The sequence below is a fragment of the Grampus griseus genome, assembly GCF_964374135.1.
Source record: "Grampus griseus genome assembly, chromosome: 16".
Lineage (NCBI taxonomy): Eukaryota > Metazoa > Chordata > Mammalia > Artiodactyla > Delphinidae > Grampus > Grampus griseus.
Genome location: NC_139010.1, coordinates 5,827,539 through 5,851,425, shown reverse-complemented (window position 1 = coordinate 5,851,425; position 23,887 = coordinate 5,827,539). Strand labels below are relative to the sequence as shown.

Genomic DNA, 23,887 nt, shown 5'->3' with positions numbered 1-23,887 from the left:
ACCTAGAGAAAAGAGTATAGACCATCAAGCCACAATTCCCTGGGCCCCAAGGTTATATTTTTAATAATTTTTATATCTCTAGCACTTAGCACATCATAAGAGCTCAATAAATGGTTGTTAAACTGAAAAACCTAAAAGATAAGGTTGGTATTACAGCTAATCTTTTTTATCCTTAGGACTTTATGGTTGAATGTGGTTTAATTTACTGGTCCGCACACATTCCGTGACTGTGATTACACAGGAGCTATTCCCACACACAGTGAGGCATTTCTCACTTCTGTAGCTTAATGGGTCCTCATTTTACCTTTTTAAAACTCAGGTTTAATTGCAAGAGAAGCAGAATCTACTGTGAAAAATACCAACGAAAAAAGAAAAGAAAAAATGTTATTTTTCCTGCCACCCAGTAATAACCAGTATAAACATTTTGGTGAGTGTACTTCTATATCTTTTGTGATGTGTAACTCGAGGATCAAAAAGTCCCTGACTCCGGCTAAAGGGGATAAAGATATATAGAGATATATAGACATAGATGAGATGGATATAGATATATATAGATATCTCCCTTACCAGGAATAAGGGACTCGGTATCTTTATGCTGGTTCTTCAAGCATTAATCCAGCCCAAGGTCATTGCAAAGTTTAGCCCTATCTTTGTGTGGCCCCAGCGTTAACCACTGGAGGGAGATGGCTCTGTTGTTAGAAAAGGCATCACATTGGATGCTGTTGCTTGTGCACCAGGAGAACTTCGGATGAGTCAGTGCAGGAGGCTGAACAAGGTAGAACTACATTCCTCTGAGGAACATTATCTCCGGTGCGGGCAAGGCAACTTTTGGAGATTTTGTTGCATTGAAGAAATCGTGTCTCTTCCTTTCTTTGGATTTAAATCGTGGACTCTGAGATGCAAGCCTGTACGTTTCATCCAGCAGGTGATCCCTGGAGGGTCCCAGGAAGAAGGTGGTGTGTGTCTACCTCACAGCAGATGACAGACCTCATTGGGAGGCAGTGCTGGACTTGAGGTAACAAAACCCAAGTGTTTTCTCAAAAGTCTTGCCATCTCTACTCACTTCCCAGGGTAGTAGCTTCCCTGACTAGTTCAGAATTTGGGAGTAGAGTCTGTTATTGCCCCGATGGTAGAAGACAGTAGGATTCTAATCCTGTGAGAAGGTAGTGGGATTTTTCCAAAAGAAGGACGTAGCATGCATCACTTAAGATAGAGGTCAGTGGATCTCCTTCCAAGAAGAGAGAGGGCAGATTTCAATACAGGGGGCAACGCCATAAAAATGTTATTTAGCGTCCAGGATCACTTTTAGCTCTCAGCCCCATCCGTTATGCCTAACCCTACACTTACACCTGTGCAGACTTGCACAGGTGAAGTCATAGGACCTGGTGAAGGGCGGTAAAGGAAAATGTGTCCACCCTCATCTCCACTCCCAGAACGCTGGTGACGTTGAGTCTTTCTGTCCAAGAACATGGGATGCCTTTCCATTTGTTCAATTCTACCTTCCTGTCTTTCAGGAGTGTTTCCAAGTTTTCTTCACATTTTAAGATATACCTAAGCATTTTATATGCCTCATCATCATTGTAGATAAAATCTTTGATGTCATCTTCTAATTGGTGACCTACGCTTTTCAGCTCTATTCTATTCTATGTCTCTGTGTAGAGACTATTAGATGTATGTACGTTAAATTGTTGGCTAATATTTCAAAACCAATGCAAAATAGTAGTGACTTTACTGTTCTTGACTTGAGCAGGAATGTCAGTGTTTCCTCATCAAATAAGACGCTGGGCTGGGGGCTGAGATAGATATTGAGATACTTGTATGCTTTTTATGTTTAGGAAATATATATTTTTTCACGGTTTTTATTCATAAATGGGTGTAATTATCCTTGTGTTCCTGGAATTAATCCCACTTGCTCGTAATGCACTACTACATATTCTTGGAACTATTCTATCATTATATGTTTTCTGGGAACAAACATTAAGTAAGGTTTTGCTATGTGAATTTATCCATAACACTAAAATAAATAAAAGGAAAAATTAATTAACTGATAATGCACAATATTTTTCTCTCTTTATGTGATAGTCCTTTATAATTTTCTAAAGATTACTCCTAGTGGCCGTCAAATAACTTCAGCCAGCCCCTGAGCAACTTAGGATATAAATTATAGGGTTTTTCAGATTTGGACATATTCCATTAATCTGAGTAATTTTAACTATATTTTCTCTTATTCAGTGTGTATGGTAGCAACACAGTTGTTTTTTGACACAGATTAGGTCCAAACTATATGATATTCCAGGAGGTCTTTGGAAACATCTGTATTTTCAGTCACAAAATTATTTCTTTCCTTTTTAGTTAAGAGAAGCCTTTCCTTTTAATCTTGTCATGAGTCTCGTACATGGACCAACATATTTCTAGTTCCTCGCCTGGCTCTTGAAAAATGCACGTTACTTTTCAATTTTGTTGTTTTTTTTTTTTTTACATCTTTATTGGAGTATAATTGCTTTACAATGGTGTGTTAGTTTCTGCTTTATAACAAAGTGAATCAGTTATACATATACATATGTTCCCATATCTCTTCCCTCTTGCATCTCCCTCCCTCCCACCCTCCCTATCCCACCCCTCCAGGTGGTCACAAAGCACCGAGCTGATCTCCCTGTGCTAATTTTGTTGTTATTATGTTGGTTCTTTGGCTAGTTTGTTTCCTTCCCCGCTTCTTCCTTTTTCATAAGCTGTCATGGTAGATTATTCTCTTTTTCCCGACATTTACTTCCCCCTGTGCTGCATTGCCCACAGCTATGGGACTTGCATGCCTCCAGTGAGAGGAATCTCCATCCCACCCCACTTGAACTGTGATGTCGGACTTGGCCCTGCAATGTGCTTTGATCAATGGAAGGTAAGTAGAGGTGACACATGCCATGTTTGAGCAGAAACTTTGAGAGTCTTTGCAAGTTTCATAATTTATACAACCACCAAAATGCTGTTGACTCTTTGGGAAGCTTTGTATTTTTTCTTGTGCTACTGTTAGAATGCAAAACATCTTTGAAACTTCTCTTTTGGAATTGGCTTGAGAGTCATTTTCGGAAATCTTTAAGGGTGTCAGATCTTCGTTTTTGGAGGCATATTTACTCATTGTAAAGAACTAAAGTCAGTCACAGCCAAGTACATCGTAACGGTTAACAGCATGAGCTTAGATTGGGGTAAACCTATATTCAAATGCCCTTTAGTTTACTCAGGGTAACCATCTACAAATGGGAGCAGTCATCGTGCTGGATGTTTTTGGTAACCAGCATCCTTTCTCACTCCCTTCTCATCTCTTCACTCTGTCCCAGGAAAGATTCCCAGGCTATCTTGCCTCTGACCACCTGAGTGGAATGAGATAGTCCCATGTGGAATTGGGACGTGGAGGCCGCATACACATCACTTCTCTGGCCAAGGGTGATCGTGCACAGACGTGTGTACCCGGGTGTGGTGGGGTTCTGCAGTGGCCTCCAGACGTTCCCTCTGCATTCACTCACCTCTGCGCTGTAGGTTGACTAAGACATTGGCGGAGGTTTCTTGTAGTATACCATAACCGAAACCATAACCATAAACAAACATTAGCAGTGACCTTCCATAACTTGTTCTCCTTTAGTTCTCCTAATGACTGATTCCTTACCTTAAATCCCAAACTGCTTAGAACACTTAGCAAGGTTCTGGTTTTTTTCTAAGAAACTGTATTTAAAATGCTTAAGATATGCCAAATATGCCATAGGTGTTATTACTATTACGAAGGTGATCAAAATGAGTAATATGCCCTTAAGTCAAAAAAGAGGTGTGACTATCTAGGTGAGATTGGTAGTCACAAATGGTGTAGAAGCTGGACCTGAAGACAATCCCAGAAGAGGAACTAGACTCACTAAAGTAAGACTCTCATCTCCTGGAAACCTTACCTTTTAAACAATAGTCACTTGCATTGATAACCTTTGATCTATTGGCTGTTAAATACTTCATTAATTTTTAATTGTGCTTTGGAGTATTGTGCTCCGATCTCTCTTCTATGTTAGGGAACATAAGGGCTGTGAATCAGAGGAAGAAAAAATATCTCCTACCACCACCATTTCTACTTTTTCTCCTGCTTCTCAAACCCCAAGAATAGGGAAGAATTGAATTGACCAGCATCTTCTTAGATTTTCCATGACTGTTGTCCTCAGACTCAGTAATACCAGACAAAAATCCAACCATCACTTGCACCTTGGGAAGGGATTTACCTTCTTCACATTTGATGTGGGTGTCCAGGTTTCCCAGACAACGAGGAAAGGAGGGAGGGGCAGAGATGGCCTCATGAAGGGCAGATTACTCTGTCATGTATCTATAAATCTGGAACACCAGAGAAGTCCCGTTGTAGCAAAGGACCGAGTACCTGGGCTGAGGCACTGAAGTTCCTGAAAGGAGAGAAAATGTTGTAGAAAGAAGAAGGAGGACCCTAACTATAAACTTTAAGTTGTGATCTTATTGAAAATGGGCTCTGCTGCTGAGTACCAATTAAACAATTTACCAATTAACAGTGAGTGCTCATCAGCTCCTACTGCTTCAAGAGTTGCCTAAGATAAACTGGTCACGCACATCACAAGCTGTTGCTGTATTAGTTCTGTGTCTACCTAAATACCGTATAATATGCAGTAAGAAGAGAAACAGATTTGCGTGTGCATTAGCTAAAGACCCTCTATTTTCATCATAAAATAACATGAAAATGGAAGCAAGGTGTTTTTATTTCCTGGTACCATGGCTTTTTTTGGATATCTGGACGGATGGAATCCAATATACATCCTCCTTATAGGTAGTGGTCCATAGGTTTAAGTTTCCTTATCCGTAGAAGAGGGATAATAGCAACTACCTTGCGGAGTTGTTGTTAGGATGAAGATTAGTTATGCAAATCTCTTGGAAGTTCCCTGCTGTCTACAGCACCACATCTCTGCTGTTCTTCACGTCACAACTCCTCCCGAGCGTTTTGTTAATTCTTATAATCCCCCGTGACTCTGTCTCCTTTTCTGCTCTTGGACTTCTCTCTCTCTCTTGAATATTCCTCTCTCCCTACTCGTTCTTACAGGGCTCTACGGCTTTAACTACCATCTATGTGACGTGACGCTCCCATCCAAATTAAACACATACTGCCTATTCCACAGCCCTTCTGGCAAGTCTAACAAACACTTCAACTCAACATGGCAAAACTACTCATACCTTTTCCCCTTCCCTGCACCCTTCCCCCAACGCGCGCGCGCGCGCACACACACACACACACACACACACACACACACACACACACACATCCTCTCTTCCTCAAGGCCCTCTCTGCCTCCGTAATCGATACTGCCATTTACCCACTTGCTCACACCCCAAGCCCGGGGCTTGTATTCGATTGCTCTTCTTCCCTCACACTCTGAACAAACGAGCGTGAGATACCTGAAGACCAGGATTCAAGGCTGAGAGCACAGCCATGAGAAAGGCCCACGTGGAGGTACATGAGGAGCTGAGGAACGGTGAGTAACCCAGAGCAACTGGAAGGATAGTTTGGTTACAGACAATGATCGGCCTTGAATAAAAACTTTGTTCTTTGGGCAATAGGAAATCATTAAAAGATTCTGAGCTTGGGGCTTCTCTGGTGACGCAGTGGTTGAGAGTCTGCCTGTCGATGCAGGGGACACGGGTTCGTGCCCCGGTCCGGGAAGATCCCACGTGCCGCGGAGCGGCTGGGCCCGTGAGCCATGGCCGCTGAGCCTGCGCATCCGGAGCCTGTGCTCTGCAGCGGGAGAGGCCACAGCAGTGAGAGGCCCGCGTAACGCAAAAAAAAAAAAAAAAAAAAAAAAATTCTGAGCTTGATCTGACCATTGGTTTAGGTAGGTAACTTTGACCAAGAATTTAAATTATGAAAAATGAGACACAGAGGAACAAATTAGAAACCTATAGCAATAGTTCAAGGAAGTATGATGAGAATCTGGACTAGACAGTAAATAGAGGGAACGTGAGAGATATAAAAACTTGAAATGACAAAAGCATTAAGACTTGCCTGCTTGGATGTGGGACAGGAAAGAGAAGGAGCATAAAGTAATTGTGAGGGCTCCTGTCAGTTTTTCCCGGAAGATGGACGCTTCAGGAACTGCAGTCAAAGACAGCTGAAGGGTAGGCAGATTTTTAAAAGGAAAAACAAAATGAGGTTGGCTTTAGACACGTTGAATTTGAGATGCCTGTCATGTAGCGATGGGAATGTCCAACAGAATCTAAAACTCAGAAAAGAGGACAAAATCCGAGAATGATTGGAGGGTCTCGAACCATACACAACTTTCAGTTAGGTACCCAGTACCTAACGTATGGTGGGCACTCAATAAATACTGTCAATTGAATCTTATACCTTTGGGAATAATCACTATGAAGGTGATGTTAAAATTGTTGAAGCAGATGAAATTGCCCAGTAAGAAAAGAGATCTGAGGATAGAGCTTTGGGGTATCCACCTTTTAAGCACAAGAAAGAGCAATCCTGCAGGAACACTGATGTAGGATGAGACCTCGGGTAATGTAGTATCCTGGAACCCCCTAGAGGAGGGAGACTCAAGAAGGAAGACGTCTGTTTCAACACTGGACATTGCTCCCAAAATGTAGAGTAGAATGAGGGCAGAGAAAATGCTGTGGGATTTGGCAGGTCACGTGCAAGAAGAGTTAATGAAGTGGGGGAATAGTAGCCACATCCCGGGGGCTACAGAGTGGATGTGTGCTATGAGAGAGAGCACAGTGACGCAGAAGTAACTCCTAGGGCTGAATCTTTATCCCAGATGTTTCCATGGTCAAGTTTCACAGTTCTCTGGTAGTTGTGTGGGCATAAATGAATTTTTTAGCCCTTCCAACCATACGTGTAACCATTTCTTTGAGCATAGGAAGTATGCCCATTTTGACAGTTCTATTCAACTTTCCATCATGGTTCAAAACCAAAGTACAAGTCTGATCACAACAACACCATCTGGCTGACATGTGGGAATCATGTGTCTGTCCCCGGAAATATCTGGGGAATAAAAGCTTTCATTCTGTGTGCCTTTATAAATGTTTTCTTCCTAATTGGGGAAGTCTTTCAGTAGTTCAAGAAAATCCTTCACTTCCTCTACCAGAGAAAGGCATCTCTTTATGATTGAGTAATAACAGTACAGCAGAGTGAGTCATAGTCTCTTTTCTTTTTCTTTTTTTCTTCTTAGCTATCCATTTTATACACATCAGTGTATACATGTCAATCCCAATCTCCCAATTCATCCCACCACCACCCCTCCCCCTGCCGCTTCCCCCCCCCCCACTTGGTGTCCATAGTCTCTTGATAGCATAACAAAGGGAAAAATAAGAACTAGGCGATTTGAGAGAGATTATTGCAATCTTCTTAGTGCTTATGAGTTCAGATTTGCTGTAACTACCACAAATGAATAGATGATTTAACGAGAAAGAGGTTTAACGAGAGAGAGAAAGGGAGAAGGGGGCAGGCTGGGGTGGGGAGAGCAAGGAAGTGATTCAATGTTGGTCCCCAACCTCCCCACCTGAGTCACTCTCAGTTCCCCACGTGGCTGCACTGGTGTCGCCCCCGAGGACACTTGCTCTGGGTGAATCTTCCGCTGGCCTGTGCCCTGACTGCCTTTGAAATTCCACCCTGGGCTCCTGACAGAGCACAGACTCCCAGGGCAAGGACCAGATCTGATGCCCATACACCACACTGCCCCTCAAGTACTGCTTGCTCATGGGACAGAAACACGGAACCGAAGAAACCCTTTCACTGTGACTTTGCAGCCGAGAATCTTCCTCACAGCCGAGACATACCGTGGTGCATCTGTCTCACGATGGGAAAGGACTCGGGATCTTCCCAGCACAAAATACCCAGATGCCTTTACTTACTTCAGAACCGCTCAAGGTTAAGCATCTCCCTGGTGACTGCCAGCTCCTCAGGCCTGGAAGAGATGCTTTTCTGCACTTGTCCTTAAAAGTCAAAACCCCACTTAGCAAGATTCTGCTTGGCCCGTGCCTTCTGCGTGTCTGATTTTCCTTGTGTGGAAAAATAATGAATCAGAGATTGTTTTCTGTGCTTTGTGTGGGACCTGCCATTGCACAAAAGTCTTTTACTTCCCCCCCCCACCCCCTGTAGGCTACGACACATCATTTTCCTCCCTCTGGCCTCATGACTATTTTCTTATCTTCTCCCATCTTTTGTAAGAGTGCATTGTTTTATTGTCATCTTCATTTTTCTCCCACATTATAGATCTTTATTCCCTATATAAAGATCTTTTTTATTATTATTATTTTTGTCTGCATTGGGTCTTTGTTGCTGTGCATGGGCTTTCTCTAGTTGTGGCGAGCGGAGGCTACTCTTTTTTTTTAACATCTTTATTGGAGTATAATTGCTTTACAATGGTGTGTTAGTTTCTGCTGTATAACAAAGTGAACCCTCTATACGTATACATGCATCCCCATATCTCCTCCCTCTTGCGTCTCCCTCCCTCCCACCCTCCCTATCCCACCCTCTAGGTGGTCACAAAGCAGGAGCTGGTCTCCCTGTGCTATGCGGCTGCTTCCCACTAACCATACGACCCAGCAATCCCACTACTGGGCATCTTCATTTTTTAAAACAACCTCCAGCAGTGTCTTTGCACACAGCGTGTATTATCAAGGTCTCTCCGGGTCCCCTCGTGTTCCTGTCAAGGAGGACTTACTCATTCTACTTGTAAAGGAAGGAACTCTGGGCAGACACAAAGCATCAGACACTTCCATCCCGGTGAAGAAGGACTTGGCGCGGGGTTTGTATTTACAGAGGCTCCTGGGGAAGCAGAGTCTCCGTTCCCAGCGTCTGCGGCTGTGCGGTTGTTACAGATGTTGTTGTCCTGCTGAGAGCAGAAGTGCCCTCTGAAGGCGAGATAAATGCCACAGCCCCAGCCAGAGTCCCTTCAAGGTTAGCAAATGAGGAGGGTGCTTTCGAATCACTGAGTTCGCCCTGGAGCTCTCAAGTCATCAGGAACTGCCACGTTTTCTTTCCCCTCTAAAGAGGAAATGCAAATAAAGTAGGTAAGAAAAAGACATCTAAATCCTCAAAGCCCCAAGGGGGGAAGTATTAGTAAAAGTTAGGGAAATGTGTGGTTGAGGTGGGGTGGAGATAAAAAGCATGGCAAATCAAGGGGACAGGCATGGAAATGCATCTTTGGAAGGAGACCGAGAGCTGGGGTATCTCACAGGTGCCTGGAATCTGCATTCCCACATGGCTCTGGGGCCGAGGATGTGAAGTGGGTGGGGGTCAGGCAGGGAGAGTGCTCTGGCTCTGGGCATGCAAAGCCAGGGTCAGGTTCGTGTACAGATCTGCACTGGGGAGGATGCTTTAGAAAGACCCTTGGGTGTTTATGAGTATTTACCCCTCAGCTAGGCTGGGCCGCGTAGATTAAATAGAAGTTCTCCAAAGCACTTTCTATTTCAACCTTTCACGTTCTCCTGAGCGTCTGAGACCACCTTGGGAGTTGGAGCAGGAAGCGGCACATGAAGCCACCAACTTGAAACACCCCTTTTTATGCTAACAACAACAAGAGTCACCTGAGTGGCCATGTACACCTCAGGAGTTATCCCTTTTGCGGGGGACACAGTAATCTTGACTGGGTTGCCTTCCCACTTAGATTGATTTTGTCCACTCCCTACACTAGAAATTTTCCTCATTTTAAAATGCCTGTGTATGTTGCTTTATTTTTAAAGTCCTTCATATACATTGACTTCTTTGCGTTTTTTTTCCCACAACCCTGAACGGCAGGATTTACTATTATCAACCTCATTTTGCAGATGTTCAAACAAAGGATCAAGAAGACCACTGGCAAGTAGGAAAGGACTTCAGTTCAGACCTTTGCTCTTTAAATCCTGGGTTTTTGCGGGACCCTACTTATTTTATCTGGAGACAGAAGAGCGTGGGCACAGACCAACAAGAGCAGCATCGGAGATCAGTGAGATGCAGCTGCGGAGTCGATGCTGTTCATTTTCGTGGTAGAAACGGCCCAACTGTGATTTGCCTGATGTGGCGATCGTGGATATATTCACGACAAGAGGAAACACCATGAAATCAATGAAACCAATCAATACCTGGTTGGGGATCCCCCCAGCAGAGGAGGGGCTGCTTGCAGGGCTGGCTGTTATCTTCAATTTGTTCACTAATGCAAGTTTCATTTTAAATGTGGCACTTTTTCTTACCTTTTATTCCAGTATTCTCACTCCTGGGAATTTCTCCTAGGGACATAACTCAAAGGAAAGAAAAAGCTATATGCATGAAGATGTCATTGCAGCTTTATCTATAACAGCAAAATACTGGAGAGATTTAATGCCCAATGACATAGGAATATCTAAGTTATAGCAGATCAATTTGATAGAATATTATGCACCAACAAATACAATGATTATAACGATTAAGTAGCAAAATGGAAAATACCATCATCTTAAACATAAAAAGCAGAATAAAAAACAGACCAGCTACAGTTCGGTGAAAATATGTTTTTGTGTAAAGACTGGAAAAATGAACATATTGGTTTATACATGAACCTTTTTAAACAAGTTCTTTTAAATGCTGTTCCTAACAAATAAAAATAATATAAGAAAAATAAAATAATATAGGAAAAATAAAATAATATAGGAAAAATAAAATAATGAGTAACTGTTGCTTAATACTAACAAACTGCTATTGGGTGTCTGTGTGTGTGTGTTTCTGTGTGTGGGCATAATCTAATTAAATTTTTCATGTAGATTTAAAATGAAGGGTTTCCCTGGTGGTGCAGTGGTTGAAAGTCTGCCTGCCGATGCAGGGGACACGGGGTCGTGCCCCGGTCCGGGAAGATCCCACATGCCGCGGAGCGGCTGGGCCCGTGAGCCATGGCCGCTGAGCCTGCGCGTCCGGAGCCTGTGCTCTGCAACGGGAGAGCCCACAACAGTGAGGGGCCCGCGTACCGCAAAAAATAAATAAATAAAATGAAGAGTCCTGAGAAGCAACACACAACATTTTCATTACTGGCTGCATGATTTTCACTAAGCTTTTAACCTCTGTAGTCATAAATTCATTCATCATAGAAGAACAATTTTTATAAAAAGAGTTCAATAAATGTTTCTGGAGCAAATGAATAGACAATGGGAAGAGATCAAATTCCTCTGATGAAACTGAGCTTAGTTTCTAGTAGATGCTTTTCCAACTCTTGAGAAGGAAAGGACAAAATCAAGAAGTTCTTTTGTGTTATTGTAATAATGAGGAGAGGTAAACATATTTTCTAGACTGTCCTTCACTCTAACGTCTGTCATAACCTCCTTTCTCTAGTGTGAAAGTGTGTGTGCTAGGTATATTTAAAAGCATACCTATTTGAATAAAACACTGACTGCACAAGTAGCTCTTGAGGAGCGATGGGGGACAGATGTAACTCCATTCCCCCAGCCCTCATCTGCCCTCACAACCAACCCACAGCCCTCTTTCATCTTGTGTTTGAAGGAATGAGGCTTTGCCCAGCTCCCTAAGCCAGCACCAGAACTGAGATTACAGAAGGGACTGACTTTCTGGTACTTTACCACTGGACATCCTTGTTCAAGTGTCTAAAGAAAATTCATTCCTTGTCTTTAAAATGGTAATATTTATAATATTAATTACTTCCTTTAGATTATTTGATCATAATATGTCACAGTTGTCTTTTTATCACCAGTACGTGGCACTCTCCCCAGTGTGGTGCTGGGCACATAGGGCGTGCTGATCAGGTGGTGAACCCTGCAGCAGCGTGGTGGGGGCGTGCCTGGGCTGGTGTGCCTGCCCTACCCAAGGGCCCACTCCCAGGCTCCAAGATCACGTTTTTTTTTTTTTTTTTAAAGTTTTATTCTTTATTAAGCAAATAAGAATTTGGTGATCACTGTTACTGATGTATTTATCTCTTTACTGGATTAAAAGTTGTGAAATAGTAGTCCCATTTCCCACCCACTCTTTTTTTTTTTAGTTTATTTTTTACACAGCAGGTTCTTATTAGTTATCCACTTTATACATATTAGTGTATATATGTCAATCCCAATCTCCCAATTCATCCCACCACCACCCCATGCCCCACGCACTTCCCCCTTTTGGTGTGCCCATACGTTTGTTCTCTACATCGGTGTCTCTATTTCTGCCTTGCAGACCAGTTCATCTGTACCATTTTTCTAGATTCCACATACATGCATTAATATACGGTATTTGTTTTTCTCTTTCTGACTTACTTCACTCTGTTTGACAGTCTCTAGATCCATCCACGTCTCTACAAATGACCCAGTTTCGTTCCTTTTTATGGCTGAGTAATATTCCATTGTATATATGTACCACATCTTCTTTATCCATTCGTCTGTCGATGGGCATTTAGGTTGCTTCTATGTCCTGGCTATTGTAAACAGTACTGCAATGAACACTGGGGTGCATGTGTCTTTTTAAATTATGGTTTTCTCAGGATATATCCCTAGTAGTGGGATTGCTGGGTCATATGGTAGTTCTATTTTTAGTTTTCTAAGGAACCTCCATACTGTTCTCCATAGTGGCTGTATCAATTTACATTCCCACCAACAATGCAAGAGGGTTTACTTTTCTCCACACCCTCTCCAGCATTTGTTGTTTGTAGATTTTCTGCTGATGCCCATTCTAACTGGTGTGAGGTGATACCTCACTGTAGTTTTGATTTGCATTTCTCTAATAATTAGTGATGTGGAGTAGCTTTTCATGTGCTTCTTGGTCATCTGTATGTCTTCTTTGGAGAAATGTCTATTTAGGTCTTCTGCCCATTTTTTGATTGGGTTGTTTTTTTAATATTGACCTGCATGAGCTATTTATATATTTTGGAGATTAATCCTTTGTCCATTGATTTGTTTGCAAATATTTTCTCCTATTCTGAGGGTTATCTTTTCATTTTGTTTATAGTTTCCTTTGTTGTGCAAAAGCTTTTGTTTCATTAGGTCCCATTTTTTGTTTGTTTGTTTGTTTTGCGGTACGCGGGCCTCTCACTGTTGTGGCCAGCGGCCATGGCTCACGGGCCTAGCAGCTCCGCGGCATGTGGGATCTTCCCAGACCGGGGCACGAGCCCGTGTCCCCTGCATCGGCAGGTGGACTCTCAACCAGTGCACCACCAGGGAAGCCCTATTTCTGTTTTTATTTCCATTACTCTAGGTGGTGGGTCAAAAATGATCTTGCTGTGATTTATGTCAAAATGTGTTCTTCCTATGTTTTCCTCTAAGAGTTTTATCGTGTCTGGCCTTACATTTAGGTCTTTAATCCATTTTAAGTTTATTTTTGTGTATGGTGTTAGGGAGTGTTCTAATTTCATTCTTTTACATGTAGCTGTTCAGTTTTCCCAGAACCACTTATTGAAGAGACTGTCTTTTCTCCATTGTGTATCCTTGCCTCCTTTGTCATAGGTGCGTGGGTTTATCTTTGGTGCTTTCTATTCTGTTCCATTGATCTATATCTGTTTTTGTGCCAGTACCATATTGTCTTGATTACTATAGCTTTGTAGTATAATCTGAAGTCAGGGAGTCTAATTTCTCCAGCTCTGTTTTTTTCCCTCAAGGCTGCTTTGGCTATTCAGGGTCCTTTTTGTCTCCATACAAACTTTAAGGTTTTTTGTTCTAGTTCTGTAAAAAATGCCACTGGTAATTTGATAGGGATTGCATTGAATCTGTAGATTGCTTTGGGTAGTATAGTCATTTTCACAATATTGATTCTTCCAATCCAAGAACATGGTATATCTCTCCATCTGTTTGTGTCATCTTTGATTTCTTTCATCAGTGTCTTATAGTTTTCTGAGTACAGGTCTTTTACCTCCTGAGGTAGGTTTATTCCTAGGTATTTTATTCTTTTTGTTGCAGTGGTGAATGGGATTGTTTCCTTAATTTCTCTTTCTGATCTTTTATTGTTAGTGTATAGGAATGCAAGAGATTTCTGTGCATTACTTTTGTATCCTGCAACTTTACCAAATTCATTGATTAGCTCTAGCCATTTTCTGGTGGCATCTTTAGGATTCTCTATGTATAGTATCATGTCATCTGCAAATAGTGAGAGATTTACTTCTTTGTTTCCAATTTGGATGTCTTTTATTTCTTTTTCTTCTCTGATTGCCGTGGCTAAGACTTCTAAAACTATGTTGAATAACAGTGGTGAGAGTGGACATCCTTGTCTTGTTCCTGATCTTAGAGGAAATGCTTTCAGTTTTTCACCATTGAGAATGATGTTTGCTGTGGGTTTGTCATATATGGCCTTTATTATGTTGAGGTTGGTTCCCTTTATGTCCACTTTCTGGAGAGTTTTTATCATAAATGGGTGTTGAGTTTTGGCAAAAGCTTTTTCTGCATCTGTTGAGATGATCATATGGTTTTTATTCTTTAATTTGTTAATATGGTGTATCACATTGATTGATTTGCGTATACTGAAGAATCCTTGCCTCCCTGGGATAAATCCCACTTGATCATGGTGTATGATCCTTTTAATGTGTTGTTGGATTCTGTTTGCTAGTAGTTTGTTGAGGATTTTTGCATCTATATTCATCAGTGATATTGGTCTGTAATTTCCTTTTTTGTAGTGTCTCTGTCTGGTTTTGGTATCAGGGTGATGGTGGCCTCGTAGAATGAGCTTGGGAGTGTTCCTTCCTCTGAAGTTTTTTGGAAGAGTTTGAGAAGGATGGGTATTAGCTCTTCTCTAAATGTTTGATAGAATTCATCTGTGAAGCCATCTGGTCCTGGACTTTCGTTTGTTGGAAGATTCTTAATCACAGTTTTAATTTCATTACTTGTGATTGGTCTGTTCATATTTTCTATTTCTTCCTGGGTCAGTCTTGGAAGGCTATACCTTTCTAAGAATTTGTCCATTTCTTCCAGGTTGTCCATTTTATTAGAATAGAGTTGCTTGTAGTAGTCTCTTAGAATGCTTTGTATTTCTGCAGTGTCTGTTGTAACTTCTTTTTCATTTCTAATTTTATTGATTTGACTCCTCTCCCTCTTTTTCTTGATGAGTCTGGCTAAAGGTTTATCAATTTTGTTTATCTTCCCAAAGAACCAGCTTTTAGTTTTATTGATCTTTGCTATTGTTTTCTTTGTTTCTATTTCATTTATTTCTGCTCTGATCTTTATGATTTCTCTCCTTCTACTAACTTTGGGTTTTGTTTGTTCTTTCTCTAGTTCCTTTAGGTGTAAGGTTAGATTGTTTATTTGAGATTTTTCTTGTTTCTTGAGGTAGGCTTGTATTGCTATAAACTTCCCTCTGAGAACTGCTTTTACTGCATCCCATAGGTTTTGGATCATAGTGTTTTCGTTGTCATTTGTCTCTAGGTATTTTTTGATTTCCTCAGTGATCTCTTGGTTATTTAGCAACATATTATTTAGCCTCCATGTGTTTGTGTTTTTTATGGGTTTTTTCCCTGTAATTTATTTCTAATCTCATAACATTGTGCTCAGAAAAGAGGCTTGATATGATTTCAATTTTCTTAAATTTACCAAGGCTTGATTTGTGACCCAAGGTGTGATCTATCCTGGAGAATGTTCCACGTGCACTTGAGAGGAGAGTGTAATCTGCTGTTTTTGGACAGAATGTCTTATAAATATCAACTAAATGTACCTGCTCTGTTGTGTCATTTAAAGCTTGTGTTTCCTTATTAATTTTCTGTCTGGATGATCTGTCCATTGGTGTAAGTGAGGTGTTAAAGTTCCCCACTATTACTGTGTTACTGTCGATTTCCTCTTTTATAGCTGTTAGCATTTACATTATGTATTGAGGTGTTCCTATGTTGGGTGCATATATATTTATAATTGTTATATCTTCTTCTTGGATTGATCCCTCGATCATTATGTAGTGTCCTTCCTTGTCTCTTGTAACATTCTTTATTTTAAAGTCTATTTTATCTGATATGAGTATTGCTATTCCAGCTTTCTTTTGATTTCCATTTGCATGGAATATCTTTTTCCATCCCCTCACTTTCAGTCTGTATGTGTCCCTAGGTCTGAAGTGGGTCTCTTGTAGACAGCATATATATGGGTCTTGTTGTATCCATTCAGCGAGCCTGTGTCTTTTGGTTGGAGCATTTAATCCATTCACATTTAAGGTAATTATCAATATGTATGTTCCTATTATCATTTTCTTAATTTTGGGGGGTTTGTTTGTGTAGGTCCTTTTCTTCTCTTGTGTTTCCCACTTAGAGAAGTTCCTTTAGCATTTGTTGTAGAGCTGGTTTTTTGGTGCTGATTGCTCTTAGCTTTTGCTTGTCTGTAAAGCTTTTGATTTCTCTGTCGAACCTGAATGAGATCCTTGCCAGGTAGAGTAATCTTGGTTGTAGGTTCTTCCCTTTCATCACTTTAAATATATCGTGTCACTACCTTCTTGCTTGTAGAGTTTCGGCTGAGAAATCAGCTGTTAACCTTATGGGAGTTCCCTTGTATGTTATTTGTCCTTTTTCCCTTGTTGCTTTCAATGATTTTTGTCTTTAATTTTTGTCAATTTGAGTACTATGTGTCTCAGCGTGTTTCCCCTTGGGTTTATCTTGTATGGGACTCTCTGCACTTCCTGGACTTGAGTGGCTATTTCCTTTCCCACGTTGGGGAAGTTTTTGACTATAATCTCTTCAAATATTGTCTCGGGTCCTTCCTCTCTCTCTTCTCCTTCTCAGACCCCTATAATGCAAATGTTGTTGTGTTTAATGTTGTCCCAGAGGTCTCTTAGGCTGTCTTCATTTCTTTTCATTCTTTCTCTTTATTCTGTTCTGTGGCAGTGAATTCCACCATTCTGTCTTCCAGGTCACTTATCCATTCTTCTGACTCAGTTATTCTGCTATTGATTCCCTCTAGCGTATTTTTTATTTCACTTATTGTATTGTTCATACCTGTTTGTTTGTTCTTTAATTCTTCTAGGTGTTTTTTCTTTAATTCTTCTAGGTCTTTATTAAACATTTCTTGCATTTTCTTGATCTTTGCCTCCATTCTTTTTCTGACGTCCTGCATCATCTTCACTATCTTTATTCTGAATGATTTTTCTGGAAGGTTGCCTATCTCCACTTCATTTCATTGTTTTTCTGGGGTTTTATCTTGTTCCTTCATCTGGTACGTAGTCCTCTGCCTTTTCATTTTGTCTATCTTTATGTGACCGTGGTTTTCATTCCACAGCCTGCAGAATTGTACTTCTTCTTCACAGTTTTTTTCTTAAAGAACTTACTTTATTTTTTGTGGAAGTAAACATAAGCACTTGGTACAAATTTTTAAAAGAAGAACAGGATACAGGAAGAGTAAGTCTCCTTCCATCCCTCTTCCCTAAGTCACATAGGCCCATTTGGAGTGATATTTCTGCAAATGCAAACAGACGTGTGTAGGAAGATCTTTTAGCAACTCCAAAGCATTCCATAGCATCACTGTACCATGATTTATTCAAAAATAGTTTACCACTGATGAAAATTTAGGTCGTTTCCCATTTTTGCTCTTACCAACAATGGTGTTGTTACAAAATATACTGAGGCACATTATACATTTTAAGAGGTTTTTTTAGCAAAAATCCATCTGAATCAGGAAGTGCCACACCGGAAGTGGTTGGGAGGCACCACCGACAGGAGCAGGAAAAACTTTTACAGAGAAAAGCTGGAAGCAAAGAAAAGGGAGTATTGACTGGCTACAGTTCAAGGCCTAATTGTCCGTTTATGATCAGTCATCCTCAGGTTTCAATTTCATAACCTTCAGGCATTTACAGGCTTAGCTGTGGGTTTGCTGGTGTAGGCTCCAGGGCTTTAGAGCCCCCTCGGGCTAATGGCCTCCTTGTTTAACTGCTTTAACAGTATAAATGCACGTGGCAACTCTGCAAGTGTGTAAGTACATCTGTAGTTCAAGTACGTGGATGAAGAATTGCTTGAAAGGATGAAGCAGAGAATGGATACTGGGAATAGCTAGACATTTGTGACTCAGGATCAGGTAATATTTATGAATTAATTTACAGAGATTTGACAATTTATGATGACTTCTTACTCAAAAGTTTCACGTGTCTTCCTCTTTATTCTTCTCTTGTGTTCTTCATCTTAAAATTTCCTTCATCTAAGACTTAGACGTTTCTTATTTAAATTTGTTCCTAGCTGTTTTTTCTTTTTTGTTGCTATTGAAAGTCAGATCTTTCCTTATACTTTATTTTCTGATTATTGTTTGGATATGTAAAGCCTATTGATTTTGGTAAGTTGATTGTGCTGTTATTTGTGTAAATAAATTTTGTGTTTGTGTTTTTGTTAATTTTCTTTGGTTGTCTGTCTTACAGCAACATCATCTGTCATTGTTAATGTTGTATCTCCTCCTTTCCAGATTGTAACTCTCATTTATTTTTCTTGCATAACTGAATTAGCCAGTATCTCCAGTAAAATATTTCCACTAGTGTTAGTGGGCACCCTGTCCTGTTCCCCACTTAGTGGTGATGTTATTTTCAATTTCCTCAAAGGGTCTGGAATAGAAAATTCCATCGTTTTCTGACTGGTTAATATCTGAAAGTAAACACATACACAACTTCAAAGCATTGATTTATTAGAAACATTTGGTGCAATGTAAGTAACCATACAATGAATCATCCTGTAACAGAAAGATGAGATGAGGAAAACTGATACATTTTTCTGTCATCCACACTCCAGAAGATAAAAAAATGTTAAAGGTGCACCATGGCTTGGATAACAGTTTTAATTTCACATATGAAAAGTAAGTTTCATGAAGTAATAAATTACATGACAAAATTCAAAGATTAAGTAAGGTGAGGATATTCAAAATAAGAGCATCGAATCATTTCTCAAGAAGGCATTTAACAATGAGTGCAATGTTGCTATCTTGACTGTTTTCTGAAAAATACCGATTAGATGGGGGTTTTCAAGAAAATCTGCCTGCTGTCAGGCAGTAAGTGGTTGTTCCTGGCATGGCTTTTGAGGTGGATGGGGAATGAATGGCTGGTTAGGACAGTGGTGGGTGGTAGGTCTGTTGAAGGCTGTCTGAGCCTAGACTTCATGGTCACAGAGCAGCGGGGCTCACCTGGGGGTGTGGGAAGCCAGGGTTTCCCCAGGCTCAGTTTCTCTGATTCTCCAGTCAGGACTCCCACGGTGACCATGAGTTCTTAAGGGAACAAATAAGCTCCTTGGGTCACAGTTCCAGAAATACATTAAAGGCACTTTAGGAAGAGCACAGTTAAGAGCGGTCTACCTGTCTCTAATGGCTGCTGCTGGCCCCCCGCTCAGCAGCTCTGTGCCACGGGGAAAGTTCATTGGTCTCCTAAGGTTCGAGTGCATCACGTGCAAACACCTACCCCATAAGGTCGGAATAAGAAGTCAGATGATAATGATTATAAAGGTCTTGGGACAGTCCCAGCACACACGTGTGAGCCCTTCTGTGCTCCTGGGGTGGGGAAACCAGCCTTACTGCACAGAAAGCTAAGTGTCCAATACGATACCCATCAGAGATCCCCAACCCCTGGGCAGTGGACCGGGACTGGTCCACGGCCTGTTAGGAGCTGGGCCGCACAGCAGGAGGGGAGCGGCAGGTGAGTGAGCGAGGCTTCATCTGCCGCGCCCCAGCCCTCACATCGCCACCCGAACCATTCCCCCACCTCCAGGCTGTGGAAAAATTGTCTTCCACAAAGCCCGTCCCTGGTGCCCGAAAAGTTGGGGACCACTGATATACATGCTCACCTGATTTGAGGAAGATCATTTTGATGTTGAAATTTCAGGAAGTTGCAAGGAACCGGGAGTGTCACCGACTGAGAACATGCTCGGGCTGGTGGAAGGTAAATGGGTGGCATTTGGATGCTAGCGTCTCAGCGTGGAGGACCATGTAATCTATCGTGGATTCTCTCGCATGGTGCCACGGTGAAATCAGACCCAAAGGCAGCATTTTCCACCTGCACTTGTGCTTGTGGTCTTCACTGTCTCCATAAAAGCTTGGATTTTTATTGCTATTGCTTTGTGGCTTTTAAGTTCAAGCCCTGATCTCTTCTTATGTTGCCCTGATAGAAACTGCCCTATATAATGATTTGGGATACACAGTCCTGGGTCTTCTGGGGTCACAGTGGCAGAAGAGGGGCTTGTCCTGAGAAGGTCATGTGGCCAGAGGAATCACCCTGGCCTTGTACAGGCTTCCTGGTTGCCTCTGACACCAGCACAGACCACAGATGAGCTGTAGCATCATTCACCTGCCTTGATCTGCCATCTCAACAAGGAGATGGACATGTTGCCCACTGGGGCCACCGGAGAACCCTTATTTGGGGCACACTCAGACAGTCATTAGCTTCCAGAGTTTTCAAATACATCATAACCTCACAGAATTATTCATGATGGTGTCTGAGTAAATACAAAACACTTGGGTTAGTGACTGTTAAGATGCCTTGTGGGGCTTTTTAAAATGACACTTCTCCAAGTAGGGATTCATTAGAGACAATCCTGACTCTTTCCAAGTTTTGCTTCACTGGAATTAATTCAAGGATTCAAGAATTCCATGTGCCATGTGACTAGTATATAATTATTTTTTAGACATGATAAATAATTCAGGACTTTGCTCCAGCATTGCAAAACCAAGCATTCCTGGAACAAACTAATTATACCTATTATTAAAATATGTATAGTATACATTTTTAAATGCTCAACAGAAAATTGCCGGAAATACAATCAGAAAATTCACAATGTTGTGCTTTTGCTTTGTTCTCTGGACTATGGCCACTTGCTGGCTTAAGCAGGGCCATCTCCTGACGGAAGCACAGCACAGCACGGAAGGCTGAGCAGAGCACCAGCTGCCTTCTGGAAACGGCAGCATGACTTCAGGAAATGACAAAGACTGTCTAGTGTCCATGGATCCTGATGGAGGCAGGAGCATCTCACTCCTGTATCAATGAGACAGAAGCACAAAAAGACCAGTTAGTCAATTACACTCACAAACTGCGGCAAGTCATTATTAACTCAACACTGCAAAAGTTTTGAGTTTCATCTCTAATGCATACATAAGTGATGTAAATCAGCGTTTGGATCACGACGCTCCTGGAGAATGCAGTGCTGCACAGCACTAGACTGATGGAATATTAATAGAATTTAAATTTAAAAAACCCTATGATCCATTAAACGTGGGAGTTCGGGGTTAGACAAAAACAAGAGGGTTTCCTCATTCCAAGCATTATCACAGGCTGATATGCTCATTGCACCGTGGTCTCCAAGCGGGTGATGGCATGGCACACTTCTCAAATGGACTCACGCCAAAGGAGAGCCGTACGACTGTGGAGCATCTCTCAAGGCTGCCTTCCTCAGCGCACCTTGAGGAGCGCTGCCTGGTGAGCTCAGCCTGTTTTACAGCTGCCTCAGCAGGGAAGGGCCTGCAGTGCCCCACGTTGCTGAGTACAGTACTGATGAACTGAGTATAGCACCGCCTCACTGAGTACAGCACTGATTCACTGAGTACAGCACTGATTAACTGAGTACAACACTGATTCACTGAGTACAGCACTGCCTCACTGAGTACAGCACTGATTCACTGAGTACAGCACTGCCTCACTGAGTACAGCACTGCCTCACTGAGTACAGCACTGATTCACTGAGTACAGCGCTGCCTCACTGAGTACAGCACTGAGTACAGCACTGATTCACTGAGTACAGTACTGATTCACTGAGTACAGCACTGATTAACTGAGTACAGCACTGCCTCACTGAGTACAGTACTGATGAACTGAGTTCAGCACTGCCTCACTGAGTACAGCACTGAGTACAGCACTGATTCACTGAGTACAGCACTGATTAACTGAGTACAGCACTGATGAACTGAGTACGGCACTGCCTCACTGAGTACAGCCCTGATGAACTGAGTACTGCACTGCCTCACTGAGTACTCTTCTGAATTGAAGGTTTCTACATCCATGTCCTGCCTGACACTAAGTGAAACAGGTTCAAGGGAAAATAGGAGAGGATTAAACGTTTAAACACGTCCCCTGACCAATTCATGCCCCTCACTCCCTTCCTGCTCTCGTTGTGGGTGAATTTCAGAATGTCCTGATGAAACATCAGGGACACATCCTGGAGAGACAGGCAGTGCCAGACAGGACAACCAGAGGGCTACATGTGATAGTCTGTCTCTTTAAAAAATATATATCGTTTGGAATTTTTCATCTTAATTCTTGTGAGATTATAGAGAATCACAGGGGAAATTAAGGTGAAAAGCTGTTAATTCCAGATTCTGGGGTTAATTAGCTCCCTTATATCATGTGCCTGTAGGAAGGTGTAATGGGTATGATAAGAGAGACATGTATGGTTTCTTTTTTATAAGTTCTTAAATCAGGAGATATTTTAATTGCATCAGGAAGCAAGATGGTACAGGAAAAGAGACGTCTTTCTAGCAGAAATCACCCCAACTTCTGTCTAATGGGGGCTGAAATGGAAAGATTTTTCAAGTCCTGTGCAAGATGTTCCTGTTAATGACAGTAAAGGTGCCTCGGACCAACATTTATAAGGAAATCGGCAGTTCACTCCCCCTGCCTATTCCAATCTGTAGACCCCCTGATCTCAGGATTGGGAGAGCGGACCACTCTTCTGCTGGGCGACATCCATCTCCGTGATTGTTTTGGGCACATTGGTTATGCAGAGGAGGTGGGAGAGGCCCCGGAGCACCCACGGTGATGACGCAGTCACTCACCCTCCTTCCCCCATCCTGTGACGCCTCAGGCCGGTGCTTCCCGGACACCAGCTGTCCCACAGGAAGCTGCAGCCTCCCTCTCTCCCGCCTCCTTTGCTGGTTGGAGCTGCAGGATCATGGCCTGCAGAGTTTCCTTCACCATCTGGAGCTCCCTCTTGAGAGACTGTGCACACGTTGTTAAGGAACACAGGCGAAGGTGACAGGCGGCCCTCTGCAGCCTCTCGGGGATCTGGTGAGAGCCACATGCCTGCTGGAAGCAGATGGGCACTCCCCTCTAACTGCGGTTTCAAGTTCCTCCAAAGTGTAGGCATTAAATATTAATACCAATGCTACGCTTCTTTTAAGAGCAATTGCAATTTCTATGAGGCCTGAGGTCATTCACTATCTCAAGTAAGGTTTCCAAAAGGAAAAGGAAGAGTCAGCTCTTAGACGGAGACAGATGGCAAACTGGGACGCTCCACGGAATATGGTCAGTGTGACTGTATCCCTGCTCAGCCCCAGGCTGGGGGAGGGCAACTGTCACATCCAAATGCTCTGACAGTGGAAAGGGCAGAAGGCTGGAACTCAGAGCTCCAGGATTGGGGGCCACCATACAACCAGACTCCGAGCGATGAGCTACAGTCCCTATGGGTCATCCGCCAGCCTTGTCACCTTGTGCAAATCACTTTGAACCTCAGTTTTCACATGAAACAGTGACTTCTAAACCCCGTTAGGGTCTAATCTGCTGTCACGTGTTATTATACCCCCAGGTGCTCGTAAAATAGCCATTCGGGGCCTTGGAGATTTGACGGAGTGCAGGGAGCTTGCCTTTTCTGGGTTGGTTGGTTGGTTTTTCTTTAAATGGTTGGGTTTTTAGTTTCATAACCTGTAAAGTTGTTTCTCATATAAATAAAACAATCATAGAGAACAGTGAATAATTATATGGAATAAATAATATGCCCGCCATTCTCTTAAAAGATGAGCTCTCTTCTAGGGGTTTAAGCTGGGGAACATTTAACCAACAGTGAGTTTCCTGTCTGTCCACAGTCAGGCCCCTCTGTTCCTTCCCTTTTGTACCAGAACAATCCTAAGATAAATACAGGATGAGTGATGGATTGAATTCTTTTAACTTAATAAGCCAACTAATTTAACTTCATCTAACAGGAACTAAGAGGAAACACAGAAATATGTTCACACCACTTAGATGCTGTTAAATCGTCACAAGAGGTCAGACCACTTAACTATT

At 42.1% G+C, this 23,887-nt stretch overlaps 1 protein-coding gene across 1 annotated transcript in view; it reads right to left on the bottom strand.

The window, feature by feature from the left end:
* Positions 1-22,687: 22,687 nt before the first annotated feature.
* DISC1 (DISC1 scaffold protein) overlaps positions 22,688-23,887 on the bottom strand; it is a gene marked incomplete at both ends in the record, with an annotated part of 341,831 nt that continues 340,631 nt past the window's right edge. Inside the window, one exon of the mRNA XM_082673688.1 lies at positions 22,688-22,825. Coding sequence (XP_082529814.1) covers positions 22,688-22,825 — 138 coding nt within the window. The remainder of the gene's footprint in view (positions 22,826-23,887) is intronic.